Source organism: Pterocles gutturalis, unplaced genomic scaffold (assembly GCF_000699245.1).
Source record: "Pterocles gutturalis isolate BGI_N339 unplaced genomic scaffold, ASM69924v1 scaffold12316, whole genome shotgun sequence".
NCBI lineage: Eukaryota > Metazoa > Chordata > Aves > Pterocliformes > Pteroclidae > Pterocles > Pterocles gutturalis.
Genome location: NW_010097931.1, coordinates 7803 through 35482, shown reverse-complemented (window position 1 = coordinate 35482; position 27680 = coordinate 7803). Strand labels below are relative to the sequence as shown.

The following is a 27680-nucleotide window of genomic DNA, read 5'->3' as shown; positions in this document are numbered from 1 at the left end:
CTCTCTTAAGGTACTGATACCCATTGTAATTCAAGTGGATGAGAATAAATCCCATCTCTGTAGGAGCCCTTTCCATCACTGAACACAGAAAGGACCAGCTTTGTGAGTATCAATATTTGGTATATATGCTCATCTGGATGTTTGGGTTCAATTAATCTGTTCTGCTGAAATACAGAAATTCTGCATGTCAAAGTAGATTGGCAAAGATTTTCTGTTTCTGGGGAAAGTAAGTCTTTTACCTGTGAAGTATTGCCCTGAAAGCAAACACAGAACTTGGACAAAGTGACAGTGACCAATGCCATGGAGTTTCCAATACAGATTCCTGGCTTGGATACTGGTTGTCACAGGAAACACACATGGGTGCAGACAGGACCATTGACACCATAACAAAAGTAGTCTTTACCCTTTACAGAATTAAAAAACCAAAAATGACCTTCTCAGTGATACTGGACCCTTTTTTTTAACTCTTGCTACATAATGTTTTGGTGCCTTCCAAGTAACAACTGCAAACAGTTCTCTTCCTGATTCTTTATGTGAAAAATAGATGCAAAATACTTCTGGAAGACATTACTGCAGTGCATTCATGTCTCACCAAAAAACAGTACAAAAGTGTCTGTAGTATGGAAGAGTAAGTGATTTTTCAGAGTTTCCTTTTTTAAATAAATTATTTCCAATTAATTAATTTAATTATTGATTTCTGCCTTAACTTTATAGGCATAGAGAGGTTTGCATTCAGCATTTTCAGAAGTACTAAGCACTGGAGTCTTAAGTTCCAAAGCAGAGATTTTTTTTAAAGTTGGGTTTATGTCATTTGGGTTTTGAAGTGTCTACTGGTTAGTTTAAAATATAAGTAGAATTAGTTTCAATCAATATTCAATTCTATTTATTCCTCATGGAAAAATAAAAGAAAATGTTGTTGTCTGAAATAAACCTAAAAGCCTGCAGGCATGTTTCCAGTACCCATTCTGGTCTAAGATTCCTAATTGCAGTCGTGTTTTCCTTTGAGAAGGCTGAGATGAAGCCAGACAGGCAGCGCTGGAGACTAAGCTAGTGCTGGTGATGTCATAATAAGAATTTTGATTGCTAGATCAAGGACAAATTACTTCATGCCTTTAAGAGCAGCAAATACAAGCACAAAAGTCAGCTGAGAACTTGTTATAATAGAAGCCTATTACAGAGGTCCAAAACATGACTGCAGCTGCTCTTGCAGAATAAGCAGAATCATAGTGAACAAAGCTAGGATGAGAATGTCCTGGACACGACAACATAAGCTCTCTAGTCTAAGGGGAAGAGAGTTTTAGAAACCTTGGCCAGTTCACAGACATCCAAATTGAGTGTCAAAAGCATTAGGCTGGTGTCTTGTTCACAGTACCTCATCTGTTGTCTTAGGCTATGTTTTGTGCCTAATGTTAGAGAGGTATTCACATCATTCCATGGTCAAATTCTCAGATGCAAATAGCATGAAAAACACTTTTTCTACTTTGGATACTGACATTCAAAAATGTTGAGTGAAAACATGCAACATCTGCACAAAGCTAAGGCTGGCTGCCTGACACAAATAGAGAGGAACTGCTTCTCTTCCACATTGCAGAAGTGGCCAGAAGGACAGAAGCCACGCCAGTTTAGGAAAGGAGACCGAATGATGTCCTGTTAAGTTTTTTAGGAAAAGATGAAGAGGATGCAATAGAAGCTCGGTAACTTATGACACGTTAGTTGTCTTGAACAGGGGAAAAAATTCTGGCAGCTTAAAAATCCTTCTGTTTGGTACACACAGAGATGGAGCAGCAATTCAAAGAGACTGAAAGATCACACTAAAGTTGAATCATTCCTACCACATAGTTAGGGAAGTAAGGTAAGTCATGACCCCCGAGTTATTTCATGCTGCAGCAAGACTGCTACTTAATGCACAAATTACCTGGCTTGAAGCTAGCCCAAGGTGTCTCCAACACAGTGAAGCTGCTATTCGTGGATGCAATTTAGAGTACAGAGTAGCTGCCAAGTATCTAGTTCCAAACAACCTGGTTGTTGCTTTGCACCCTTCATATGTATTTAAATAAGTTTTGCTGCCCGAAGTAACATAAATGTATACAAGTCATATAAGCGACTTGCTCCATATAAAACTTATTTTACATACAATCATATAAAAGTATCACCAGGTAGATTCAAAAATATGAGTTAGATTTTATTTTAAAAGTGGAACATGCCAAACTCAAAATGCTTTATTGATCAAACACTTTTATATACATCACCGCTGACACTGGAATGAAGGCCATATGAAGACCTCTACCTCTGGCACTGGTTTTTATGGTAAGTGTACCAGATAGGCATCCCATCAATGAAGATCTATTTGGTTTAAAATCTTGCAAATAAAATGTTTTGACACTACAACTTTTTTTTTGAAATTCGTTCAAGGGAGAAGAGGTTCAGTTTCATTTAGAACATCAAGTATTTCTTCAGAGAGAAAAACACCTAAAACAAATCTGGCACTGCTTTAAGTTTACAGACTATGTCTTCTGGTTTGGTAGTTCTGCTTTAGTAATGTTTTGTAGTAGTATTAACTCCACATTGGTACCCAAGTAATTTTTCCCCTGTACTTGAGATTTCAGGCGCATGGGGGAAAAGAAAAAAACCAAACCAACAAAACACCCTTTCTTCATGAGATACAATTAGATTAGAGCCTGAATTTTTAACTTCTCACAGGTAGTTGTAATATAGGAAAAGTATACAAAAAAAATTGTCATGTCTTTTCTATTATTTGTACGACAGCGTTTGAAACTGTGGCACTATTTTAAATAGGTAGCATTCTGTTGTAAGAGCCATAACTAAAGCATGAAGGGCACATTTAGTAAAGGACGCGTTTGCTGCAGCCTCAGCATCCCCAAATAAATAGAGAGAAAGCAGTGGATAGTTTCCTCTCCAGCCAGAAGATAACTTCCTCCCATCCTGTGGTCCCCAACACAGCGCCCACACCAGTGAAGCGCTGCTCTAGGCTGTGTCACATGGAGTCTTCTGTAGCCCAAGAACTTTACCATAACTTATACAGTCCTCCAAAATTTCTCAATCTATGGCCAATGTTTCATCAAAAAAAAAAAAAAAAAAGAAAAATAAAATCCCACAATTAGGTGTCTGTGAGAGTGTTTTAAAGCAAATTGAAATTACTTTCTCTCCTAATGAGCAGCTAGTTCTTCAAGAACTAAACACACCACACCTACTATTCCACCTAATGAGAAGATTAGTGAGTAATCCCCCTATTGCTGGTATTTTGAATGACCAGACTTGAATTTCTACAGACTCAGCTATGCAGTATGAACCTCCTTATACTACCATGCTGAGCATGCGTGGTCGTGCTTACACTGCAAGTACACGGTTTTATGGTAACACCTAGTGCATTGAGATTCTCTGCGTAAGTAATGATGCCTTATTTTCATGACACACTTATTGTCTGACAACTTATATTCAACTTTTTGCCATTCACCTAAAAATGCTGACTTGCCTATTTCTAAGGGCCAAGAGCAGCTTTGGTTTCACAGACATCACCAAGACACCTTTCCAACTTTGTTGCTCTTTATATTCCTCATTTAACCAATCAAACAAAACCTGCTTCCTGCAACAATGCATTCAGTGAAGTCCTTCCTTTATGTGTAGGCTTTGCTAGAAGATTCTCATTTCTCCTATAGCACACTTCATGCCTATTCCCTTCACTGTTTCCTCAGATATTCAAAAGAGCCTCAACATCTCCTGTCTTGCTAGATCTGTGCATGCAGCTCAACATCTCAAAAAGTTCCAGGTTTCTGCAACAAGAGTAAGGTTTCTGCCAATACCACAGGTGTATTTTCCAGAGCTACAGTCAATGCCCATTTTACAGCAGCATCCAGATGACTTAGCATGCTCCAAGTTTGGGAAGTGGTTCTTTTCTTCCACCTTAATTGAAAAGGAGTTCTCTCAAATACAGTTTGTCCTTCTCAACCTTTGTTATCTTCATCCCTCATGAAATACATCTCCTCATCTGGGAAATTCATTCCACTTGCATTCCACTCTGCTTCCACCTGACAAGATCCTTCTGTACTTTCTGTCCAAACAACCCCTGTTCCACTGGCTCCAGAGATCTGGCCTTGAGGTACTGTGTTTGAGCTCTGACGGCCATGTACTACTGTTCATACCAGAATAACTGCAGTCTGAACTGACGATTGTAATTTAAGCCAGAAATATTTGTTATTAAGAGGCGGAGGACTGTAACAGATCTCTTCGGCATAGTAAAATAAATGCAAAAAAAAATTTAACTCCAGAGTACTTGACAAGAATACAAGTTTTAGGACATGCTTTGAAACATGCTTTAGATTCAATTATTGCTAATTGCAAAACATGAAGGTCATAGTATGGTCTACACATCGTCAAAGTGTTTATTAAAGTAGCACTGATAACTAACTTCATATCTGCAGTGCTATTTTTCTCCTGCTACTTTCCTTCTCTCCAAGCCTTTCAGATTCACAGCACTTTTTTTTTTCTCTAGTATTTCTCTGTAGCAATTCTATAATTCATTAAGAGAAATGACAACACAGAAAGAGCAAAGGGTTTTAATTTTTCTAGGAAGTACTGAGCTATAATAACATACAGCCATCAGTGTACCTATTAAGTGAAAAACATCAAAATAGGACTCAATCTGATTAAAAGTACCTTCTCAAATTTAAAGAATCAACATCTATGATGTTAATAGCTGCCTTAAGGTAATGTTTGAAACTCTGCTGAAAATCAAATATGCCAGTTGTAGGTAGATGTTATCATCAAACTCCTATAGTGTCCTGCACATTCTTCCAAGCCAAGGGTTTCTACAGCTGCTATAGAAAAAAAACCAAAGATCTAGAACAAAAAAAAAAAAAACTCTGGAAAAAACCTGTAAAAAATGGTATATATAAATAAGCAGCAAACTTTCCAATATCAGTATTCCCCCACAGACTACCAAAGCTGTACCAATGAGTAAGGCGGAGCGGGGGACAAAACAAGAACAAAAACTAACTGAACATGAAAAAAGCCACATTTTCGCTGTGGCTTAGCTGTTCCCCAGAAAGGGAAAGGGGTGTGGCACCATCTTCTAAAGGAAAGAAAGAGGGAGACTTAAAACTCCATTTGTATTCTGAGGTTTCAATATCCAGTGAGGAATTTAGCAATCTAACAACCTTACATCCCATATACAGGAAAATATGAACTTTGTTGGTTTTTGCCTCCCAGGTTTCTTTTAAACACGGGGATTATTTTTAAGATGATTTAAATCTCAAATATCATGGAAAGCTTGAGTCACTACTGAGACATTTTATCCAAATATGTATTTTTAAGATGTCAAAATACTGAATGTATAAACTATTTATGTTTGGAGACACAAAAAGAGTCAGAAAAGCACTTCAATTGTTTTGTTTCTCTATACCCTCACACTTGTACTCCTACGAAGTTGCAGAGAAGCTGAGCAACCCATGAAGAATGCAATATAATATAACAACGCATCTGTGGATAACTCTGTCCCCATTTTTTGCTCTTTGATTTTACAAGGAGTCACAAAAATACTTTACACTTCATCATGTTTGTAGCACCTATGAGCCAAGTGTACTGTAGTTTTTTTTTGTCAGCTAACCAACCACTAAATTACCAGAAGTTTAATCTTTTAATATTCAAAGAATGTCTTTTTACATTCAGTTCCTCCTGCTCCATGTATAAAGCAAGAGTGTGAGACAACAAACCCTGCAATTCCTAACCAAAGGAACGAAGCATACTTCCATCTGCCAACCTCTAACTCTTATATCACTTGCAATACTTTATAAGTTCTATTTTTTTATAAAAAGCTAAAAGCATGGCTGAAGCCATCTAACTCTTGATAAGGAACAAACACTTTTGTTTGGTAAGTATGACAAGATAATGAACCATGCCCTCTTGTATACAAAAAGAATAAGAATAAAATAAATCATTGAACAGCTTTAAGTGGTGGATGCACTAGAGCAGAGGAAGTAAACCACAAACACTTTGTGCTAAACTTGTGCTGATCTGGAAAGAAAAGTAAAAAAAAAAATATCTGGAAAACTAAAAAGTTATCCATATCTCACCTGCTTACAAAAAGATATTCTCTTCCCAGTACCCCAAGATCCTACTGCATACACACGTTAAAGGGACAAGAAACAGTGCATAAAATAACAGTCTATATATATTTAAAAGTCTTGGTACCAAATGCAAGAGGAAAAAAAAAAACCAAAAAAACCCAGAGATTTTTGCTTTCTCATGTTTCAGCTAATGGAATTCTTCTCTTACCCAGAATTAAATGCTCTTGCTGTTTGCCCATTTTCTGAACAGTGAATTTTCCTTCTTTTTCCCACTGTGGACTCAACATGTGCAAAAGCTATGGCATGTTGTTCCATTTAGTGACCCTGTCCGTCTCTCACCACGTTTCTTTCCAAAATGAAAAGTGCAGGGATTACCTGCAGAAAATGCTGAGCTATTAAGTTCTCCAAGCAAAAAAGCTGATTTTGTAGGAATGACATCTCCACTTTGTCCACATGAGATGGAACCATTTGCTAGGCTTCTAGTGCCCTTCTGTACTGTTGCTCATTTGTGAGGAAAACAGAGACCTTCAAAATCATAAAATAGCTGTACATCTCTCAGATACCTCAAGCCAGGCGTGAAAAGACTGGTGTTACAAAGAAAGTAAAAAAACACTCAAAGCAGAATCCCACTGTACTTCTAATTAAGGTTGGTGTATGTAAATCCCTAGTATCATTTCATGGTCTGTACCTTGACGAGTACGTTTATCCTGGTAATGGTTACTAAGTACAGATTTCTTGGGAACTTCATTGCCTATAGATAGTGGGCATTTAAATCCATAGTTTCAGCTAGCAAGAAGCCAAAACTTTGAAGACCTTTCAGTTTACATCACCAAGCTAGCCAGTTATGGAACTAGTATCCAAAGTGATAAAGAATAAGAAACCAGCTTCAGAGGCCAAATAACATTTATTTTTAATTTCAGGACAGAATTAGTTGTCCTGTTCAAACAAAATTGCTGTTGCAACAAATAAGGTCTTTATGCTTACAGTACTTTGGACAGCACAAGAGGATACTTAGAAATAGCCATGCGTTGTATTTTTGACGACTAGTAAGAACATAGTTTTCCCCCACTCTGATTATTGGTATAACTGGACTCCTTTTTCAATTTAGCTTATATTGTAATCATTTTCTTTAAAGTATTTCTGGTTCAAAAGAACTTCCTAGCAATAAAATATTATAATGTTTACGTAGAAAGAGGAGGTAGTTTGAGGCTCTTGGGTGCAGATAAGAAAAGCAAAGAAAGTTAATGTGCTTAAGCTAACTTCCTTTTCTTTATTTATTGGTGCCTATTGGTTCTGAATATTTTTCTTCTCCTGCTTTAATATACCTTATCATATATAGCTGTTGGAATTAAAATTATAAGAAAAGAACTTCTGCCTGAGGGACTGAAAGCGAAATGGGAGAACAAAAAGAAACAGAGAATCTGTCAAGCTCAGATAAAAGGAATACTCAAAGAATTATGGGTGATAGTTTGGATATTGTTGTCCTGGTTTTGGCTAGGACAGAGTTAACTTTCTTCACAGTACTTAATAAGAGGCTATATTTTGGATTTGTGCTGAGAAGGCAGCTGATAACATACTGATGTTTATAGCTGCTGCCAGGACAGTCAAGGACTTTCCGGCTTCTCTGACTGCAGGTGCAGAAGAAGCTGGGAGGGAGCACAGCCCACAATGACTGGCTTAGGACTCAACCTTAGGTTTAGGATTGAGACCCAAATTGGCCAATGGTATATTCCATATCATGCATGTCATGCCCAGTATATAGATGAGGATTGGTCTGGACATTTGTCCCCTTTCTCTTGGGATTGTCTCACTCTCTCAGTCATCTCTTGCTCTCTTGGACACTTGGTCTCATCTTTTCCAGGATTTCAGTTTCAGTACTCTCTCTGCTCTGGGATCATTAACCAGGAATGGGTTGAGCCTTGGTCATCAGGTGCTGAGCAGTTGTACTGTGTATTACTCATTTGTATATATTACTATTGTTATCATTATTATTTTCAATTTTATCATAGTTCAGTTATTAAATTGTTCTTATGTTAATCCACAGTTCTGTTTTCCCTTTACCCTTTTAATTCTCGCCCCCATCCCTGGGAGGGGAGAGGGTGAGTGAACAGCTGTGTGGTGTTTGGTTGCCTGCCAGATCAAACTGCAAGAACTGCACAGAAAATTTAACAATTTTGTCTTGAGAAGGTATATCCTTGATAATAAGAAGCATCTGTAGCGATGTCCAGTTGAGGTGTTGAACACCACAAATTATCGTCTCTACCACTGCAAGGTGCATTTTCCACCATCTTTGCTCTGCTCTTTGCCCCTTTAGAACAAGCCTTCATTCAAGTTAGCAGTTTAAAGCTGAAGTGTAGAAAACATGAACAAATCCATACATTTTTTCTGTATTAGGCTTAAAAATCTAATCAAAAACACATCTAGCTTGCTTTTGACAATGAGAGGCAACAAAAAGGGAAATAGAACATGGCAAAAACTTATTATATGCAGAAGTATTCAGACTCTATTATGACTTAACCTACCTGATGTCAATTCTTTAAATATTAACATTACCCCCCCAAAGTATATATATGATACAGCTCTATGATATGTAAAGAAGAATATAGCAGGCTTGTGAAAGAACTCTTGGTTAGACCACTGTGATCAACACTAATACCTTTAATACAAACACCACTGAATCATCTTCCACCACTACTCCTTTGGAGGGAGTGTATACTGAAGTACAAGACTGTAACTTTTGCATATGTTTCTAGTGTAAATGGTTAGTAAACTATAAATTGCATTTCCCCCCTTCTTTTGGTCCTTAAATGTGTAAATACTCAAGTTATACACAGCCGCCTTACAGATCCTGACATAATATTTGTTGAAAGTCTAATTGTGAAGTTATTAGATTGTGTTTTATTTTAGTGCTTTATTTATTACTTAATTATTTAATTAAATATTTAATATTATTTAATATTTTAAACCAAGCAATACACAATGTTTGTTGAGGTTTTTTTGTTTTGTTTTGGTTTGGTTTTTTTAAATTTTGCTTATTGTGCCAAATGCACAAACACATACAGAATCAGAAAATTGGTGGTGATCGGAATTGGCTTCTAAATGCAGTAAACTAAATGTTCATACTGGCATACCAGTTACTGACAGTTCTTAAACTAAGATAAATAAGGAAGTGTTTACAATTCACATTTTATGCACCACCTGTCCACTGTGCAACCCCAGCTACTGAGCCTGTATACAGTGGCCATTATAATTTACAAGAAATCATTTTATCTAGATAATACATTTTAATAAGATAAATTAACTGGTTATAAGAAATTTGTAAGCAATGAAAGCAGGGCATAAATCTTGAGGAATGGCAAAGTCCTATTTCAGGATCAACCCCAGGTTTTCAGAGTTTCTAAGAAGAAATGCAATAAACAAAATTTTATCTTTTGTGAGGAATGTTCTCTTGCCTTTGTAAGCAAGGGTCTCAAAGCACATTGGACATGAAAAAAACCTTTGTTGCGCCTGAGGTGATACGTCTGTGTTAGTATGGGATTCGAATACCAGAGGACACCTGCAAAGCAAGCCCTGGTATCAACCCTGTTTTGTAGACAGGGAATGGGGGCATTAAGATTTTTCTGTAGTTTTGAAGGTTTCTTAAGAAATCTATGGCAAGTTCTGACAGAATGTATTATCTTCCACTTTATCTAGGACCGCTGTTAGGAGCTCACCTTTCCTCCCACAGGAAAGGGAGGCAAAGAGTTTGATGCCATAAATCTCTCCATTTGCTGTTTACCAGGTAAACACACCGCACATGAAGGGAAAGCCACCAGTCTTCGTAAAACAGAAAGCAACTTCATGAATGGCTGAAAGAGGATGCAGCAAACTATATAAGCCTTCTCCTAGCAGTATTTCATTTTGTAGATCTATTTGCTTTATATTTCCCTTCCTATATTGACAGAGGAGTATCTGCACTTAGTTGATTAGCACCTGAACTTAAAAATGTTAACTTGAACTATACAACATACAAAGGATTAACCAAGCTGAATAACCACAGAAGAACCCGACAAACCTTTGCAGTTCTATATAACCTAGCAACATGAAACCTCTTTCTATTCTTGACTAAATTTCCTTTGTATGTCCTCTTTAATATGTTTATATAGAGAAAACACAAACTGTACTACCTCTAGAGGGTATTCACAAGGCTGATTTTAGGCAGAGGAAACCAGCCTCTTTATAGACTCCCTCTTAAACCCCTGGAAAGAGAGCAGCTCCATAGGAGATGTTCAGAAAAGGATAATTAAACTGGATTTGTCATTGCAACCAGCAAACAAACAAACAAACAAATGCATTGTTATTTTGAAATTTCAAACCACTAACTTAACTGCATCTGTACCTGCCTGCTCTCATTTTCAGCTCTACCTAGACAAATGTTCCTGTTCTTCCCAGGCTCCTAACAACAAATACAATACTCTGGCCCAGCCTGAGTCAAAACCAGTGTGTGACACCAACCTCACTCACACTACACCACAGGAGAGACTGAGAGCTGAAACTATGTTGGAGGGCAAAATGAAGCATCTCCCTCTCCACTAACTGTGGTAGTCAGGAAGATTAGCCTACTGACCCTAACATTTCTTTTTCAAACTGCCTCCTACACATCTTGTCTCCTTCTTTCTCCTGTATTTTATGATTCATGTGCCTAGGCTTAAAATGCAAATAACGATTTAAAATCTCTTTACATCTCCCTTGATGAATCTCCGTACACAATCTACAAAGCCTTCCATAAGTCCCCTTAGACCAATACAAAACTCTTCCCTTATTCATGTGTCACCCCCATGTTTTCCTTAAGAGAGAATGGAAGATTCTGTCTTGGTTTTCTGCAACTAAATTGGGGGTCAAATGAGTCCACAACCATGAAGTACTGATGTTCCAGGCTAAAAAAACTACAGCAAATCTCCATTTTATTTTTTTTAACTTAGGACCTGTAAGAGGAAAAGCATTACAGGATTATTTACACCCAGTGGCACCCAGATACATTTATTTTGGGAATTTACAATCAAGGGCTGAAAGCATTCAGGTGTCTTGGTGGCAACAGCCATGTTGTGTTCAATACCATGTGGGAAATGTGTTACAAAACTTCATTGCTCAAATCCAAAATACCTCAAACTTCTCAGACCAAAAGTGAGCTATGAAAGTGGTCTTATTTGCTTAAAGCATGAAAAGCATAACACTGAAGTAAGCTGACATTACCCTCATTTCCATGGCACTCATTACCATCAGTCTGCAACTACAGACTGATATTTTGCAGTTTAAGCAAGAGAGGACTCAAATTTATACTGGCATTTATACTGTCAGGCAAAATGTATGAAGCATGCATAAAAAACCTGCACTCCCATCTGCTGCTTGTCACTGTATCAATGAAGAGCAAGTGCACGTCACCTTCTCCTACCCATTCGGGTTACACATAGAAGGCAGCACAAAGCTCTGTGTCTTCACAAATGCTGTTGTATACTCAACAGTGAGCCTTTACTGTTTCAGTATAGTACCCACTAGGACAGGCTGGTTAACAGAAACGATCTGGTGAGTTGTCCTCAAAACGGTTGCCATGTGTTTAGGCAGCAGCTAGACTTTTTTTTTTTTTTTCTCAACTGAACAAGATGTATGAACTTCTCTAGCAGAAACTCAGCAATCTGAAATATATATTCTTGCATCTCTTATCTGGATAGCTTACTAAAAAACAGACTTCTTGAGGACTTTTTCCCCAAGAACATTTACTTGAAGGATATATTTTGTTACAAACACAAGGTTTTTCCAAACAACAAATGCATACAAGAAAGGAAAACAGAGTAAGAGGGCTTATATTACTTTCTGAAGGCTTTAAAATATTTGATCAGCTCTGCTTTGGAGATTATTTAATCTATGACTGAATGTTGCCTTTGTCTTGCTTTCAGGAATTGAATTAAAAAGAAGTGCAACCTTTATCTAACAGTACCAACAAAAGACAGTATAGTTTCTATCAGAAAATGTAACTTAGTAGAATAAAAATAAAACCCCCATGAGTTCAATGAAGGATGGACAAAACTGATTTCTCTTTCAGATTCTCCAGTTCATGCTTCAATAAACTGCACAGGCAGACTGCTCAAAAAATTCTGAGGTCTCTTAATCTCAAATCAAAACTTAATTGATTGCTGTTGCAAGGTCTCTTTATGAGAAATCATTCTTTAGAGGACAGACTGCAAAACATTTGCTAATACTCCATGAAGTACTGTAGCTAATTAAACAAAGTACATTTGTCAAATAAATTGATACATTATCATTTGCTTTCTCATTCTTAAATTCACAGTAATCTATAATGCATCTCCAATATATCAGCATGAGTTTAAGGGGCCTTTGTTTCAGTTAGCAAAAGCCTCAATTACTCTTCTGAAGGAAAGTCTGACATTCTAATTTTTTTTCCATTTTTAAGAGCACACTGAATTTAAGCTACATATCATATATTGCTTTGGATTAAAGAGTTTCTTAAAAAGCAAATCCAGAGATTAAATAATGTATTTTTCTTTTAATCACATTTTTCTTTGAAATAAACAAAAAAAAAAGAGCCCTATTTTTATTTGTGTTTGGTTTCTACTTTGATAAAATTCTGTTTTCCAGTAAAAATCATTCTGAAAGATTTTCAGGTAACCTTAACCTTGATTTATTTAATCATTATTCTGTGGGATGCAATGAAAAACATATTCTTACAAAATTCTAAAAAAGTATTTACAATCTAATTTTCTTTTTTTTTTTACTTTTTTTTTCCCAAAGTGTAAAAATTTGTCATGAAAACAAATGAAATTTTTTATGAAAGTTAATGTCGTTTCTTTCATCTATTTAGTGTTAAGCATAATTTCTCTCAGAGCTTTGCTTAGACCCACTTAGGCTTGAGGGGTTTTTTCCTCCAAAAAATTGTGCTTATTGGTAGTTAGTACTTCAAATTAGTAAAGTTACTATTTTCTGTTCATGCATCCCTCACATCTGAAAATTTCATTCAGCCTTGACCATTTGACACTACTGTCATCTTCAGCATTAATTGTCATCTGGGACAAGAAAATGGAATTTTCATCTGCTAAAGCTTAGACAGCAGTTTCAGAGCTAGAACACCCACAGTTGCTGTCAGATGCTCAGTTTCTCTAAGCTGAAGGAGTTGGCATACCTATACCCACTAATGACAGACAGCTCTTCTGAGATTAAGTGGCAGCAGGTCAGTTCCTCTAAGCAGTCGAAAGGGCGAAGGCAATGGCTTCACAAACACTGTTTAATCATTATTCTGTTCCCAAAGGTGTTGCAGCTGATTGATATGCTAAAACTTCTTTCTAGATGGTGATAAAAAACCCCAAGCTATCCTACTATTCTGTTTGCTATCCATACCCACCAAAAGTTTTGCCCAGCTCAGATTGTCAGCTCCATTTCTAATCACTGTACAAGCAACATTAAGCAGAAGTGGCATTCAGAACACTTGATGTTTTATATAAAAAACACAGAAAACCTCAGTTATTTTTCTCCCTCTCAATCTTAGGCTCTAAGAGACATGTTTTGTCAAAAGTATGGAAAAAGTATCCATCTAATCAAAAACTAATCATTATTTCAGTCATGTTACTGATGTCATTGGCAGAGAAGTGCAGTTCTAACTGTTATTCATTTTTTAAAAAATGCTAATCTTCCGCTTATGAAGTGCTTTATATCCAACCCCCTCTCCCCACAAACTATCAGATCTCTGACCTGCTCTTATCAAAATCTCTCTCCTTGAAAGACAGTTTATTTATACATGCAGGAAGCCAGTTCCAGAACAGTCATGGGTACAGTTAAATAGATATCTTCCCCCCTTTTAAAAAATAATTGGAAAACAACATTCTCCAAGTTACTATCAATCCTTTGATAGGTACAAAGCTGAAGTGATACAATCAGTCATTCCCATCTTATCGCTTTTGCTAGAGAAAAGCACTGAAAAGTACCAAGAATGTAAAAAAGTAGCCAGGATGTTCTGCTGAGCCAATCACCCATTCGTCACTTTTTTGTTTTAAGATTGGTAAATTACATTCTTACTGGGACAGAAAGCAGAAAATCTTATTTTGCAATCCAGTGATGTCAGGCTCTGGTGAATATTTCCACAGAATCAAACAGCATCATATAAAAAGTATTGCTAGGAGTCTCCAGAACACTCAAGCTGGGCACTCCTCAACAGAGGAATCCCAGGGGAAAGGCATCAGTCAAGACGACACAGTACAAATTGATGGAAGAAGGAATAATCCAGGGCTACTGAACCCATCTCCAATCCAGGAAGCCTCTAAATAATAAATCACAAAGGGCAAAGAAAATTCTCTGAATTATTATAAACTTGCCTTATTTTTAAGTAGTCTACTCTAGGCACTGTTGCAGAGATGATATGCTAAGCTTGAGAGACCTTTTGACATGACCTGGTTTAGTTTTTCTTCATCTCCACCAAAGAAAATTGGCTGATTAAGTCTCTGTTTGAGATACTTGAAGCTAGAGGTCACCTGCTATGTCTTACATGGCAGAGGGTGATCACCTGGCTACCATAGTACCCTCTGCTTAGCTCGAGTAGCATCTCTCTTTGAGATGCTTTCAGGTTTGTATAAGCCTGAATGCCTCCCCTCACTGGCATTCATGACAGTTCAATATTTTAAGACTAAGTCATAATATCCTATAAATCTTCCTCATTTAAAAGACAATTTATGAACCACTTGATTAAACTTTCCTAAATTTCCTGTTCAGAAAAGAAAACTCATAGGAGTCTGATCTGAGCTTTTTGCTTTTCTTGGACCCACCTAGTTTGTCAATCCCAGGCACTTTTCTACCCATGGGCCGGATGACAGACCACCAAACCTATTTTACCTCCCTTCCAGTCTCTGCCTTCCCTCCTTTCCAGCATTCCTCTTTTTCCAGCTCACAGCACCATTACAAGGCAATGCCTCCACATACAAATGCTTACTGTTACTTTCCTCTAGATGTTTAGACATCAGATCAGGCCTCCTTCCCCCACAACAAATATTTTGTTTTATTAGTAGCTGGAAAACGTTCCTAGATAGGTGAAGTTTCAAGTGAACATTTTTGATGATAGAGTATTTGGCATCACATGAAACGCAAACATATTTATTTGCTCAGTTTTATTACTATTTATATAAGAACAAAATGTGACTGTAGCGACATAACCACCTGAAACATTACCCCTATGCCACAAACAGTTGTTGCACGAGTGTATTATCACAACAGAGGAAAACAACAAAAGCCAAAGAAAAAGAATATTCAGAAAAAGGCTAAGGGCTTTGCAGGAACAGACAGTTAAATATTTTAATTGGTCAAACTTCGGTGTTCCCTGCACAAAAAATTCCTTGTTAATTCTACTCACCCCTTGTATGATTAGTAGAAGCATCATCATTCTCTGAAGCACAGACCTTATAGGCAAAGGGTGATCTTAACTTTGAGGAAGATGTTTTTGCTTCTCACTGTAAAAAAGGATGATACTCCTACACATTCACCATTGTAAGCCTTTACAAACTGCAGCCGCATTAACTTCTTCCAGATATTTGGAGGGCAGGAAAAGAAATAGCAGTGGGAACTGGAGTTCTGGAAAAATCTGAAATATCAGAAGTTTCCTCAAGGCAAAACCAGTTTTGGCCAGGTTAGTCAAAATGCACCTGCAATATTAATTCTACATTTCCTGCCCTTCAAAATGGCTGTGTGATGACAGCTTTCTTTCACTGGAATATGATCTAATGACAGAGAATTTAACTAATGATTGGTATGTGAGAAACAGCATAGTCAAAGGCAAAAAAATATTTTAGTGGTAGGAACTGCCAAGAAATTGTTGGACCAAAGTAATATGTAACCATGAAAAACATTAACATGTACAATAAATATGTAACAGTATAAAGTAAGTTTAGCACATTTCTCATAACAGAAGTCATAACAGAAGTCAGAATTAAACAACTGTACTATCTGGCTTACCCTCCTTTCCTAACATGAAGGAGCAAGAAACCATTTACTTTTCTCTGCCGTTTTTTGAATCTCTCTAATTTGTCTATGGCTTACCTCAGGTAGTAAACAGTAACAAACTACATTTGTTAGTGAATGCGTCAACTTTAAGAAACACTTTCTTGAGCAGGCTGAACTAGCTTTTTTGATCTTTTCTTGGATCTTTGGGTAGGGGGATGAACGTAGAGGGTTTTCAACCCAGGGGGGATGAAACAAAAAAAGTTTTGCACTACCAGCTCTGGTATTAAATATTCTGGCAGTCCTCTGACCCAAAAGAAAAGCCTGGTCTTCAGGCACAAACAAATGCTGAAAGGACAGCAAAAATTTGCAAAATAAACAAATTACCTCCCAACTAATTAATATGACTGCCTTAAGTGGATAGCAGTCCACCTGGATTAGCCCATTTAAGATACCAAGAGTAACCTCTACCTTTCAAGAAAGTTGATTATTTATTTGCAGTGTGGCATTGGTCATCACAGACTGGTCTTTGCTTAGTGACTCCCATTCAGCTATGTTTTTTTTATGGCATATTAATGCCAGCTGCACAATATGCATATTTTGGTAGCTGGAGAGACAAGGCTAACTCTACTTGCCTGGAATACCTTGAACCCACCCATCAGCCACAGCATCTGTCAGTTTTGTCTGGGTTATATTTATATGTATATCAATCCTAAACCTGACGCTAATAGTGTTTCGTTATATTGCATGATCAATCATAACTTAAGAGGTAGCACACCTCAGCTATTTGCAGATTAATTTTACCAGAAAAGAATTTCTGCTCAGAGGTTAAATAAATCATGAAGTATTTATACCTCACTGCAACTGCCTCAGCCTACATAAGCCCAGTCTCATCTGTCTGTTCATGTTCAAAATAGACATACTAAAGTGAAAAATTGTAACAGAAAAGAAGTAGGGTGAAATTAATTTTGCCATCTGTAACAGGATAAAGCAAATTAAAAAATAAATCCAAAAAGTACAATAATCATGGCCATAATATGTCTCATGTTTCACATTTGCTTTGTGTTGCCCCCCTCAATCCAATGAAACTAATTTGAAAGTCAGGGGCAAAACCAACTTTTTTTTGAGATGTGTTTATAATCTTCTTCTCTCTGCCACCAGTCCCAAGACTGCAGCAGGAAAACTTTGACATAAGATCAAACAGAGGAAGAAGAAAAATCATCAAATAGTTCTTGTAAAAATGTATTTGTTTTACATTTTGTTGCTTCATTGGATATCATTTAATCAGGGGCCAGTCAGCCAACAGTCACTCTGACGATTTTGCTCCTACAAGTAATTTCTTCAGTGATTAGGAGTCTATTCATATCAAATGGACATTATTATCGCATTAATATTTCAGCAACTCCCACAGCAAAAGAGAAAAAAGAGAAAAACACATCCAAGTAAATTCCAGTCCTCCTACCAACCTTCCTGCCCTATTTCTTTCCCTCTCATCACAGAACATGACAGATTTGTTTCTTCCCCAGTGTCAGGATTTTACATATTTGATGACCTCTTAGAAGACTGCTGGTAGGCAGAAAAATTAGACATCTTGAGGACCCTGTATGCCTATGGAAATTTCAGTTTCTAAGGAAAACAAACTTCTGTCACCTTTATTAATAACTGTTCTGTGGACCTACCCAGCTTGAGTGTTTCTAAATAGCTTATAAATCAAGCTGAAGTTCATGAAAAGTCTTGATTCTTTGGTCCTACATCAAGAACAGAGCTGCAGATCTTTCTGGAAAGTGTACCATAACTCTTGACCGCAATTACAGAATCATCTTAAAATAGTGACATTTAACGAATAATGTACATAACATGTTTAAAGTAACAGGCTGTATTTTACACAAAATTCAAGTGTCATGACCCATGTCATGCATACTGTGCATTAAAGAATATTTAATGATAGCAAAAAAGAGCTAGAAGCAAAGAAAAACAAAAAGAAAATTAATGCACCTACATGTGTTTTCTTCATTTATCTTGCTATGCTTCCCTTGAAAAATGTACTGTAATACTTTAATATACTGTGGTATGGGGTCTTTTAACACAATAACACTACTGCAACATAGATTCCACTGCATTATTTGGCCACTAAATGTTTTTCCAGTTATAAAGAAATAATTTTGCGTAGATTAGCAGAGCAAAAAGGGAAATTCTATTGACTCAGCTTTACTAAGCTTTTGCTAAGTAAAGCCTCTACTTCATCTGCCACTGTCATGAAGCCAAAGCCAGGAAGAATAAATTTGAAAAATAACAAGGCTCAAGGGAATTTGGTGGAAGAAGCCAAAAGCTTCCATGTCTAGTAGCCATCCTTTAACAAAAGAGCTACAGCTTTTCTTACTCCACTGTTATCTCCAAACCCTTCTACAAAGGACAAAGCTGGTGGCCTTTCCCCTACCAGTCTCCATCAATAACAGTTTTTTGGCATTCTACTGACTGTTTTTGTCCCTCAAGAATATGGACTTGATGTTGTGCCCCCGCTAGTGGAGTAGCTGACCCTCTCACGAAGTTTGCATAGCATGGACGCTACTCTATTTTCATTCCCACTGAAACGCTGCCAAGAACGGCCACAGGAGACGGCATCCCAAGCAAATGAGCATGGTGGGAATCATGCCACAATTCACAGCTCTGCAGAGAAAACATCGTTTGCACATCACATCAAATGGGTCTTTTCATTGGAGATCCATGTCCCCCATCCTAACCCAAGAAAGCAAGACCCTTGTTCACATTAAGGTTTGCACAGACGTGTCTGGAGACCATCAACAGATGCATGAGAGCATGAATGTACTTTTATTTTTAAACATAATATTATCTCCTATCTATACCATTCTCTGAGAACACAATATAGTTATGCAAAGTCAAAGTAACCTCTCATGGCATACACCTCTGACTAACAGAAAAACTCTGAGGTTTTGGTAACAAAAAGAATAATTTAGGGACAACTGTTGTTTCTTACCCTTCCCAGCTTCTTTCTGCTATTTTCAAAAGTTTAAGCAAGAATACCAAGTGTGACTGAAAGTCAGACAGAAAACTGCCTTTGTACACAATGTTCACTACATTTATTATTTCTTATTAGACATATTTTCTTTCCTTAACAAAGCTATTTTGTGGATGAATGGTGAAGCATCAGGCACTGATATTTGCCTGTTTCTATTTAATACAACTGAGTGCTTCCAGCTGCAGCTAACAGAACTCAAACAACATATCTCTCTAGTTGATCATAATCAAAACCAAAAATCCCTAAACCCTCTTTTTTCTTGCAAATAACTTATCAAGAGGCAATATGCACAGACCTGGGGCACAACTGCATGACTCTAAATAACCCAAAGTTCACTTAAGCTTTTTCTAAGTGCATGCTTGTATTAAGCCTAGTTTACAACATATCTGTAGCAGAAAGTATTACAAACCTTTAACAGCTTCTTCCTCCATCTAGGTTCATACAGACATATGTACAGCTGGGCAAGTTCTTCTACTGATAGATCATAATTGGTACTGGAATGCCCTGTTCCGTTCCAATCACATTAAATATAAAATCAATTAACACTTCCTCTTCTTTCACCTGACATTTGCTCACAGTGAAATTTAATATTGATTCTGATTATACTTAACCTTAGGCTGCTGATATTCAGTTACTTTTCTGGATGTTACCCAGTGTCCATGACATGCAGAAGCCGTCCCTTAAGGTGCACGTCAAATTCTGTGGCTATTAGGCCATTACCCATTACGTTGTAGGGCAATTAAATTCTTTGCCAGAAGAAAAGTATTGCCTTGCTATCTCTGTTTCTCAAGAAACTTATTTTTCCAAAGCCCACAACTTTCTTTGAGTTTCCCCCCCTTCCCGTTGTCTGCTCAGCTCACAGCAGGTTTTGTGCATGTGAACTGAACTCATTGCAACCAGTGCCTCAACACCAGTTACCCCCAGTTACCCCATATCCCACCCCTGCCATACCAGGAGCTTCCAAGCTGCAGCATCTCTGAGAATATTTTAAAAAAAAAAAAAAAAAAAGTAAATTTAAGTCAACTGTCTCTACAACCCTTTCCTCCGTTATTAGTTTGGAAAGGGATAGCTTTGACCATGTCCTGCTTTTTTTCCTCTTAGAATATTACAGAAGTGTAAACAGGAAAATGATTATTAAACAGGTAATGTGAAGTCCTGAATCTTCTTTGCTTAGCATCCAAAAAAAACCCCAAAAAACTGATACCTACCATTCTTCAGATATTTGCCTCCTGAAGAGCAAAGGAGCCCAGGAAGGCTGGATATTCTTCAAGAAGGAAATCTTAAAGGTGCAGGACCAAGCCATCCCCATGTATCAAAAGATGAGCCAGAGAGGAAGAGGACCAGTGTGGCTGAACAGAGAGACTTGGCTGGTACTCAGGAAGAAGAGAGTTTATGACTTTTGGAAGAAGGGGCAGGCCACTCCGGAGGACTACAAGGATGTTGTGAGGTTATACAGGGAGGAAATGAGAAGGGCCAAAGCCAAACTAGAACTTACCTGGCTACTGTTGCAAAAGACAAAAAAAAAAAAATGTTTCTATAAATGCATTATCAACACTTTTGGGGGCTAAGGAGAATCTCCATCCTTTATTGGATGTGGGGGGAAACATAGTGACAAAGGATGAGGGAAAGGCTGAGGTGCTTAATGCCTTCTTCACCTCAGTCTTTAATAGTAAGGCCAGTTGTTGTTCTCTGGGTACCCAACCCTCTGAGCTGGAAGACATGGACAGGGAGCAGAATGAAGCCCTCATAATCCACGGGGAAATGGTTAGCGACCAGCTACACCACTTAAACACACACATGAGTCTATGGGGCTGGATGGGATCCACCCAAGGCTACTGAGGGAGCTGGAAGAAGTGCTCACCAAGCCACTTTCAATCATTTGTCAGCAGTCCTGGCTAACCGGGGAGGTGTCAGTTGACTGGACGATAGCAAGTATGATGCTCATCTAGAGGAAGGGCTGGAAGGAGGATCTGGGGAACTACAGGCCTGTCAGTCTGACCTTGGTGCCAGGGAAGGTTACGAAGCAGATCGTCTTGGGTGCCATCACATGGCATGTACAGGACAACCAGGTGATCAGGCCCAGTCAACATGGCTTTATGAAAAGCAGGTCCTGCTTGACTAATGTTATCTCCTATGATAAGGAGACCCTCTTAGTGGATGAGACAAAGGCTGTGGATGTTGTCTGCCCAGGCTTCAGTAAAGCCTATGACATTTCCCACAGTGTTTTCCTGGAGAACCTGGCTGCTCAAGTTTGTAATCAAGGGACATATCAAAGCAGTTCAACATCAGACACAGAGGTAAGCAGCCTTAAATGTACTCCAGCAGCAACCATCTGATATTCTGAAAATCTTCACTGCACTTAAGGAAAATGGAACAAGTCAGGAACAGAGAAACTTTTTCAAATCTCAAAGTTTTTCTACTATTACTGCTAAATTATGACCTGCCAGGTCATAATAGTATTTCTGGGACCTCAAAAAACTCTATATCTGTTCATCAAGCAGCATTTACTGATCCCATAAAATCCTCTTTCTTTTGTACTTCAAGCCCATACCAAGGCAAATTTAAAAAAAAAAAAAAAAAAAAAAGACAAAAAAATCCAAAGGAACAAAAACACTTTACACAGAAAAAACAGCATATTCTGACTAGAAGGGTAAACCCTGAACACAACCTGCTTCATTAGAAGAGCCCAACATTAATTGTTGGGCATTGCAAACTGGGAAAATTTGCTTTGTGATACCAGTGGCATTCTCCAGCCAAATTCACAAGACATAAACTACTCAAGACTTCTACAACAGAAATATTTCAAAGTTACTATAAGAACTAAATTATTCATAATTAATAACCCTTACTGGCCACTGCCCTTTTCTCCTTTATTTACAAACCTGGTTTCTACAAATATATTAGTTTATTGTATTTAATGAAGACTGTCTAACAAAACAATAACTTCTGCGTGAATGGTTGCCTTGTGATTCACTGCATGTGAACTTCCCTTTAAGCTAAATGAATGTTGCTCCATTTAGGCAAGGTGTAATTAAAAAGTCAACCCACAAAAATAGCAAAGATTAAGTATTACCATGTGCATGCACACATCCATTTGCTACTTATAGTGACAAGACAAGAAAGAAGGCTCCATGGACTCAAAATATCTCACCAGGTTACAAAAGGACCCAAAAGATCCCCTTGGATTACCAAGTCTAGCAAAGTGGGGAAGAAAGTCCACTTGCTTATGCTGAGTGGTTTGGATACAGCCTGGATGGCTACAGCAGTACCAGACTAAATTGAGAAAGCTCATGCCAGTTCATGGAATTTCAAACTTTTCTTAAAATGGGATTTTTATGTGAGTTTTATTCTGATTCTTCACAAAAGCAAGAGCTGTGGCCTGGGGAATAGGGACGAGGTCTGTGTGACGAAGCTACTCAGGAGCTGGATGCACAAAGCTGCAGGAAAGCACACAGGCTGCAGAAGGATGCCTGGGCACCAGCAGGCTACTACAAAACTGGTACCCAGGGAGGAGAAAGGGAGGAGAAAGCATGCAGAAAAGCCCCAGTATCCTTAAAGTGAGATACTAAGCTGCTGGGAAGGAGAAGAGGTAGACTTTCCCACCCTCGGAAATCAGAAATCTACAAGATTACAAGAGGACAGAGGCAGTGCAGCCTTCTTCACGTTTATTGGTGGTCATACTGCACCCCATGAAATACTGAAGTAGTCTTTCATAATCACGAATTTACCAGGCATACTTCACAAAAAGGGACTTTAAGAGGAGAAAAAAAACCCAACCCAAAACCCACAACAAAGCCCCACACAACAAACCCAGCAGACAGATCTATTCACAAAGATATTCTCAGATTATTTTGTACTAATCAGTTACACTAAATCATATCAGCCCCTCCTAAAAAAAGAAGAATTTTAAAGTACAAAAATAGAACCCCTAACTTAAAACTTCAGTTCACATCTATAACATAGTAGGATTAAAATGAAAGCGTCCTTTGCACCCCACACTCCCCTAATTCAGGTGACTCATGATATTAAACTCAACATCAGGTCTGAAAGACCCACCAGTTTGGTTCTTCAGTAGATTAACAGTGCTGGAAATTACCGAGTGTTTAATAAATAGTAATTCCTTTTTAATCAGTGGCACAATATTTGATGCTTTCATTAAAGAATGCAAGACTGTATGGAGAACTGTCAAGTAAAGCTGTAGGATTTAGTTGAATTCACATCAAGCTTTATTTATGTATGTGAATTTATATAAAGTGAACATAGTTATATGTGGAGAACTCTAAGTCCTCCATGTATATTACATTATTAATGTTGATGTCAATGAAGTTTTCAGCAAGATAAAGTCATGTCGGACTGTTCTCAACAAATCTGTTCCCCACTGAACTGAGGACACCCAACAGAAGGGCTCTGATATATCATCCTGTCTTTATACACTCCATGCACAGAACCAAACCAAGAAACTCACCTGTCCTCTTGGTCTGCTAAGTGTCTCTGAAAAGCCATCAGACAGAACCACCATGTAGCTAGCAGATGTTTCTTAGACATCTCTAAATGAAAAATTTTCTCTTTTTTAAGGTATGAGACTGATGAACGTGACAAGAAATAATCTGAAGAGTCCAAGCACAGTGGGAGGGAGCAGAAGACATGGCAGTGCTGAGAAGTGCATCCAGCTGCTGAGCCTGCAGGTACATCTGCAGTAGACGAACAGGATGAAAGATCAGGGAAGGTGTTCCTAGGCTGGATAAATTTGAGTGATGAGGGAAGTTTGCAAAAATAAATCAGAAAAAAACATGCTTAGATAAGATCAGATCTAGAGGAAAATAAGACAAATGAGGGAATCAAATCACAGTTGAGATCTCAGAGATGTGAAGAGCAAGTAGACAGAAGAGAGACAAAAACAGAGAAAGGAGTCAAACTATGATAGAAAAGTGGCATTAGGTCTAGAGTAAAAAGTTATGAACAGCTAGAATGAGAAAAGGTGTCAATGAGAATGTCGAGTGTGAAAACAAATAGTCTGACTTGAATACAGAAGGACAGACACTAATAAGGAAATTGCATATTACCATACAATTTTACAATTCCCCACAAAACCTACATCTGATTGGGAATCAGTCACACCACACCTAGGAGGGCCTGAGAAGTAAGTATGAACATTACAAACAACAATCAAGTAAAACATAGTATCTCTTCCAGTGATGGGTACTTTCAAAGGCTCCAAGTCAGACATTCAGAGGAACAGGGCAGTGAGCAATAGCACCTCACTGGTGCCAAACATGCTTTCCTCAGCTCAGATGCAGCCAGCTTCCCTTCCTTCAGCAACCAAATGCAAACATGAACGTTGTAGGTCTTGAGCAGGGCACCGTGGAACATAAAAATAGTTCTGCCTAGAACAAAAACCTGTCTCTACAGGCTCATAGCACAGCAGTTGAGAAGCATGAGATGCACCTTCCATTTCTTAATAGAACATCAAATCCCATGCTCAGCCAATTGCAGATTAAAACTAGCTTTCTTGCAGCTGTGCAACTAGCGATATGATTAAAGGAGCACATAAAATCCTTGCGAAAATACTTGTCAATTTGGGATTCTCCAGACACGGCCAATTCCCCAAAAAAGCCACAGTGCACAACACGTGGCAATATGAAAAACACAGCAGAAGACAGTAAAAAAAAAAAGTGCAAAATGCCCATAACTAAACTAATATCTATTGTGAATATGCAAATATGTTTTATTTAATTTCGACTCTTAAGCAACATTCAGGGGGAACACTAGAGAATTGAGCTGCAGGTTTAGAAGAGATACAGGTGTTTGAAATAGAAAATAATGGCTCTCTACATGTTAAATTGGAAGAAGAGGAGGCAAGAGCAGACACCAAAGAATGATTTTTCACCACGCTCCTTCCGACATGCATGACCTAGCTACTGTAGATAATGTTAAAAATCTTTTTGGGGTTTTTTTTTTTTTTTGGACCTTGCTGAAGTGCTGTCACAACAGCAGTCCAGTCAGATAAAAGGGCACTCAAAACTGCAGTCACACTTCAAGCTCACTAACCATTCTGTTATTCTCTGATAGTTTCCATTTTATTATTAAAAGGTTTTCACAAGGAAATGACTTATGTGTACACGGAGAAGCCTCTCTCCTGAAGAAGATTATGGCAATACATCAAACAAAAACCCCAAAGAAAGCAACTGGTTGCCCAAAAGAGCACAGTATGTTCCAATTCCCTGACTATTACATTTTCCCCATTTCTTTTTAACGGTAAATACATACAGCAAAAGAAAGGGGTGGAAACTACAGTGACAAATAGTAACAAGGAGAACTGCAAGGAAAGAGAGGTTAATTACAGCACAAGAAAAGACACAAGGAATGTGAAGTATGTCAGCAAGTAAATAAATCAATAATCTACAGTGATCATCTACATTCCTGAACGAACTTGAAAGCAAGGATATGTGCTCTTAACATTCCTGGCAAACAGAGGTTTTCAAGGAGGTCTCCCTCCACAGCTCTCTGTTTCTGTCAGCACCCTTGTGTCAATAGCTGATTACAAGGGAACCTTTCCGAAGGGAGTCTGTACTATCTCTTTTAACGGTTTTGTTAATACAAGTTTGTAAATACCTTGGACCAATCCAGAAACATTAACAAGTGTAATTAATGTTGTGATCTTTGCACTTACTTGAAAAAAAATATTCATGGTAATTGACAAACAATTGCAGGAATAATGCACTAGGTCTCCCCTCACGACCAGCTCTGCTCTCTAAAACATACCGGAGCCTATCAGCTCATATGAAATAAAAGCACAGATCAATAAAGGCAGAAGACTAATGTGGTTTTACAGATGTATTTCTTCACAGTGGTATCAGCATAATATAAGAGTCTTACAGAGGAAATGGAAGCTGAGCAATAGAGACAAGAGGACATAAAAGTCAGGACTTCTTAACAAGTTGAGAACATTCCATAATGTTAATGGGGAAAACAAAACAAAACAAAACCAACAAATGAATGAACTTCCCAAAAAACCCAAAATACTGAAACAAGAATACAACTAAAAATCAAGGATATGCCATCAAGTAACACGGCACAGCAGAAGTGCATCTGCAGAGCAAAATAGTGCTTGGTAAGAACTTTATCGACATCCACCCTATACACATTTCAGTCCTGTGAACTGAGCATCCACTAGAGGTTGAAATGAATAGTCTGTTTTAGTTTCATCAATAAAGGAATCTAGATCAACCTGTGGTGCAACCCAAAATATCATAAATGGGGAACAACAGAAATTCAGCTCAGAATTGAGTTGAATCCTGAGCCACTGCTAATACAGATTTACCTGAAGCTGCAATATGACTCTGATGCTATATGTAAAAAAGTCTTGTAAGTCCAGTATCCAACTCTGTCTCAAACAAACAGCAAAAAGAATGGGATGGGATGATTCCACATGAACACTGATGTTTTGTCTCAAGATGTAGCTGTAATTCTCCAAAAATTGCTTTGCCACACAAACCACAGAAAACAAAACAGTATGCATAATTACTTCTAAACTGGACTTGTTTGGCTTCACACATGCACAAAATGCTTTTGCAACACTTGCCTTTGCAAATGAAGCTGATACAATACAATTAGGTAGCTGCAAGCATCTTTTCATGTGATGCAAGAAATTTCTTAATGCTTATATGAAGTGCAGCAAATAGAACAAGATTGTTTTGAATGCCTTTTTACTGCCAAATGGGGGGACTCCCTCCAACAGACTTTACAATCATCTTTGAAATAAGCTAACTCACACCACATCTCTTAAAAAAAAAAAAAAAAAAAGAAGAAGAAGAAGAAAGACAGAAAAGCTACTGTACCTGTATGTTGTTCTTCAATCCAAGCTTGCAGATACATGAAGAGGAGTAGACCAGCTACTCCAAACATCAGTACAGACACAAAGACTTGTCTTAGGTTCATGACCCTATCAGAGGGCTACTTTTCAGCTTTCAGAAGGACACATGGCTCATTTTTCTGAAGTTTTCAGCATGCCTGCATCTTCTTCAGTAACTTGCCCCAACACGATGACCTGAAATAACAAGAGATGGAGCTAGTTCTCGCGTTGCATTTTTATTCCTCACCAGAGACTATGTAAACAGCATGCTATATACAACCTGGAGCTCCTACAAGCTATTACTTTCAAAGCTTAGATTTGTGTTGACGATCTCAACAATCTTTCATCCCCTGGATGAGTTCCAAGCTGAAGTGTTTCTCAAAGTGGCTGAAGACACCGTTCCACCTCCACACCACCAAACACCATCTGCTGCCATAACAGAGGGATGTGATGCCTCAGACGAGATGCCCAGGTGTCACACCAGTATACCACTGCCCACCAACCATCACAGCTGAGAAGCTACAGCAGCAGCTGGAGGTCCCCTGAGGCAGCTGGGTTGCACCCTGGTAGGTTCTGGGTTGCAGCCCCCTGCAATAGGCAAACCAGCACCTCTGCTTCTGGACCGTGCGACCCTGCGTGCCCGAGGAAGGATGCCTGCAGCCACCTCCACAACACAATGACTCCACTCCCAGTGCCTCTGCATCTGTTCAGCCTATGCTTCAGGGAGTCATACTCT

The 27680-nt window shown here is 38.1% G+C and overlaps 1 protein-coding gene across 1 annotated transcript in view; it reads right to left on the bottom strand.

Annotated features, from left to right (window-relative positions):
• The window catches only part of CHST9 (carbohydrate (N-acetylgalactosamine 4-0) sulfotransferase 9), an 83262-nt gene extending 56232 nt beyond the window's left edge, over positions 1 to 27030 (bottom strand). The window contains exon 1 of the mRNA XM_010087139.1: positions 26931 to 27030. Coding sequence (XP_010085441.1) covers positions 26931 to 27030 — 100 coding nt within the window. The remainder of the gene's footprint in view (positions 1 to 26930) is intronic.
• Between the last annotated feature and the right edge of the window lie 650 nt (positions 27031 to 27680).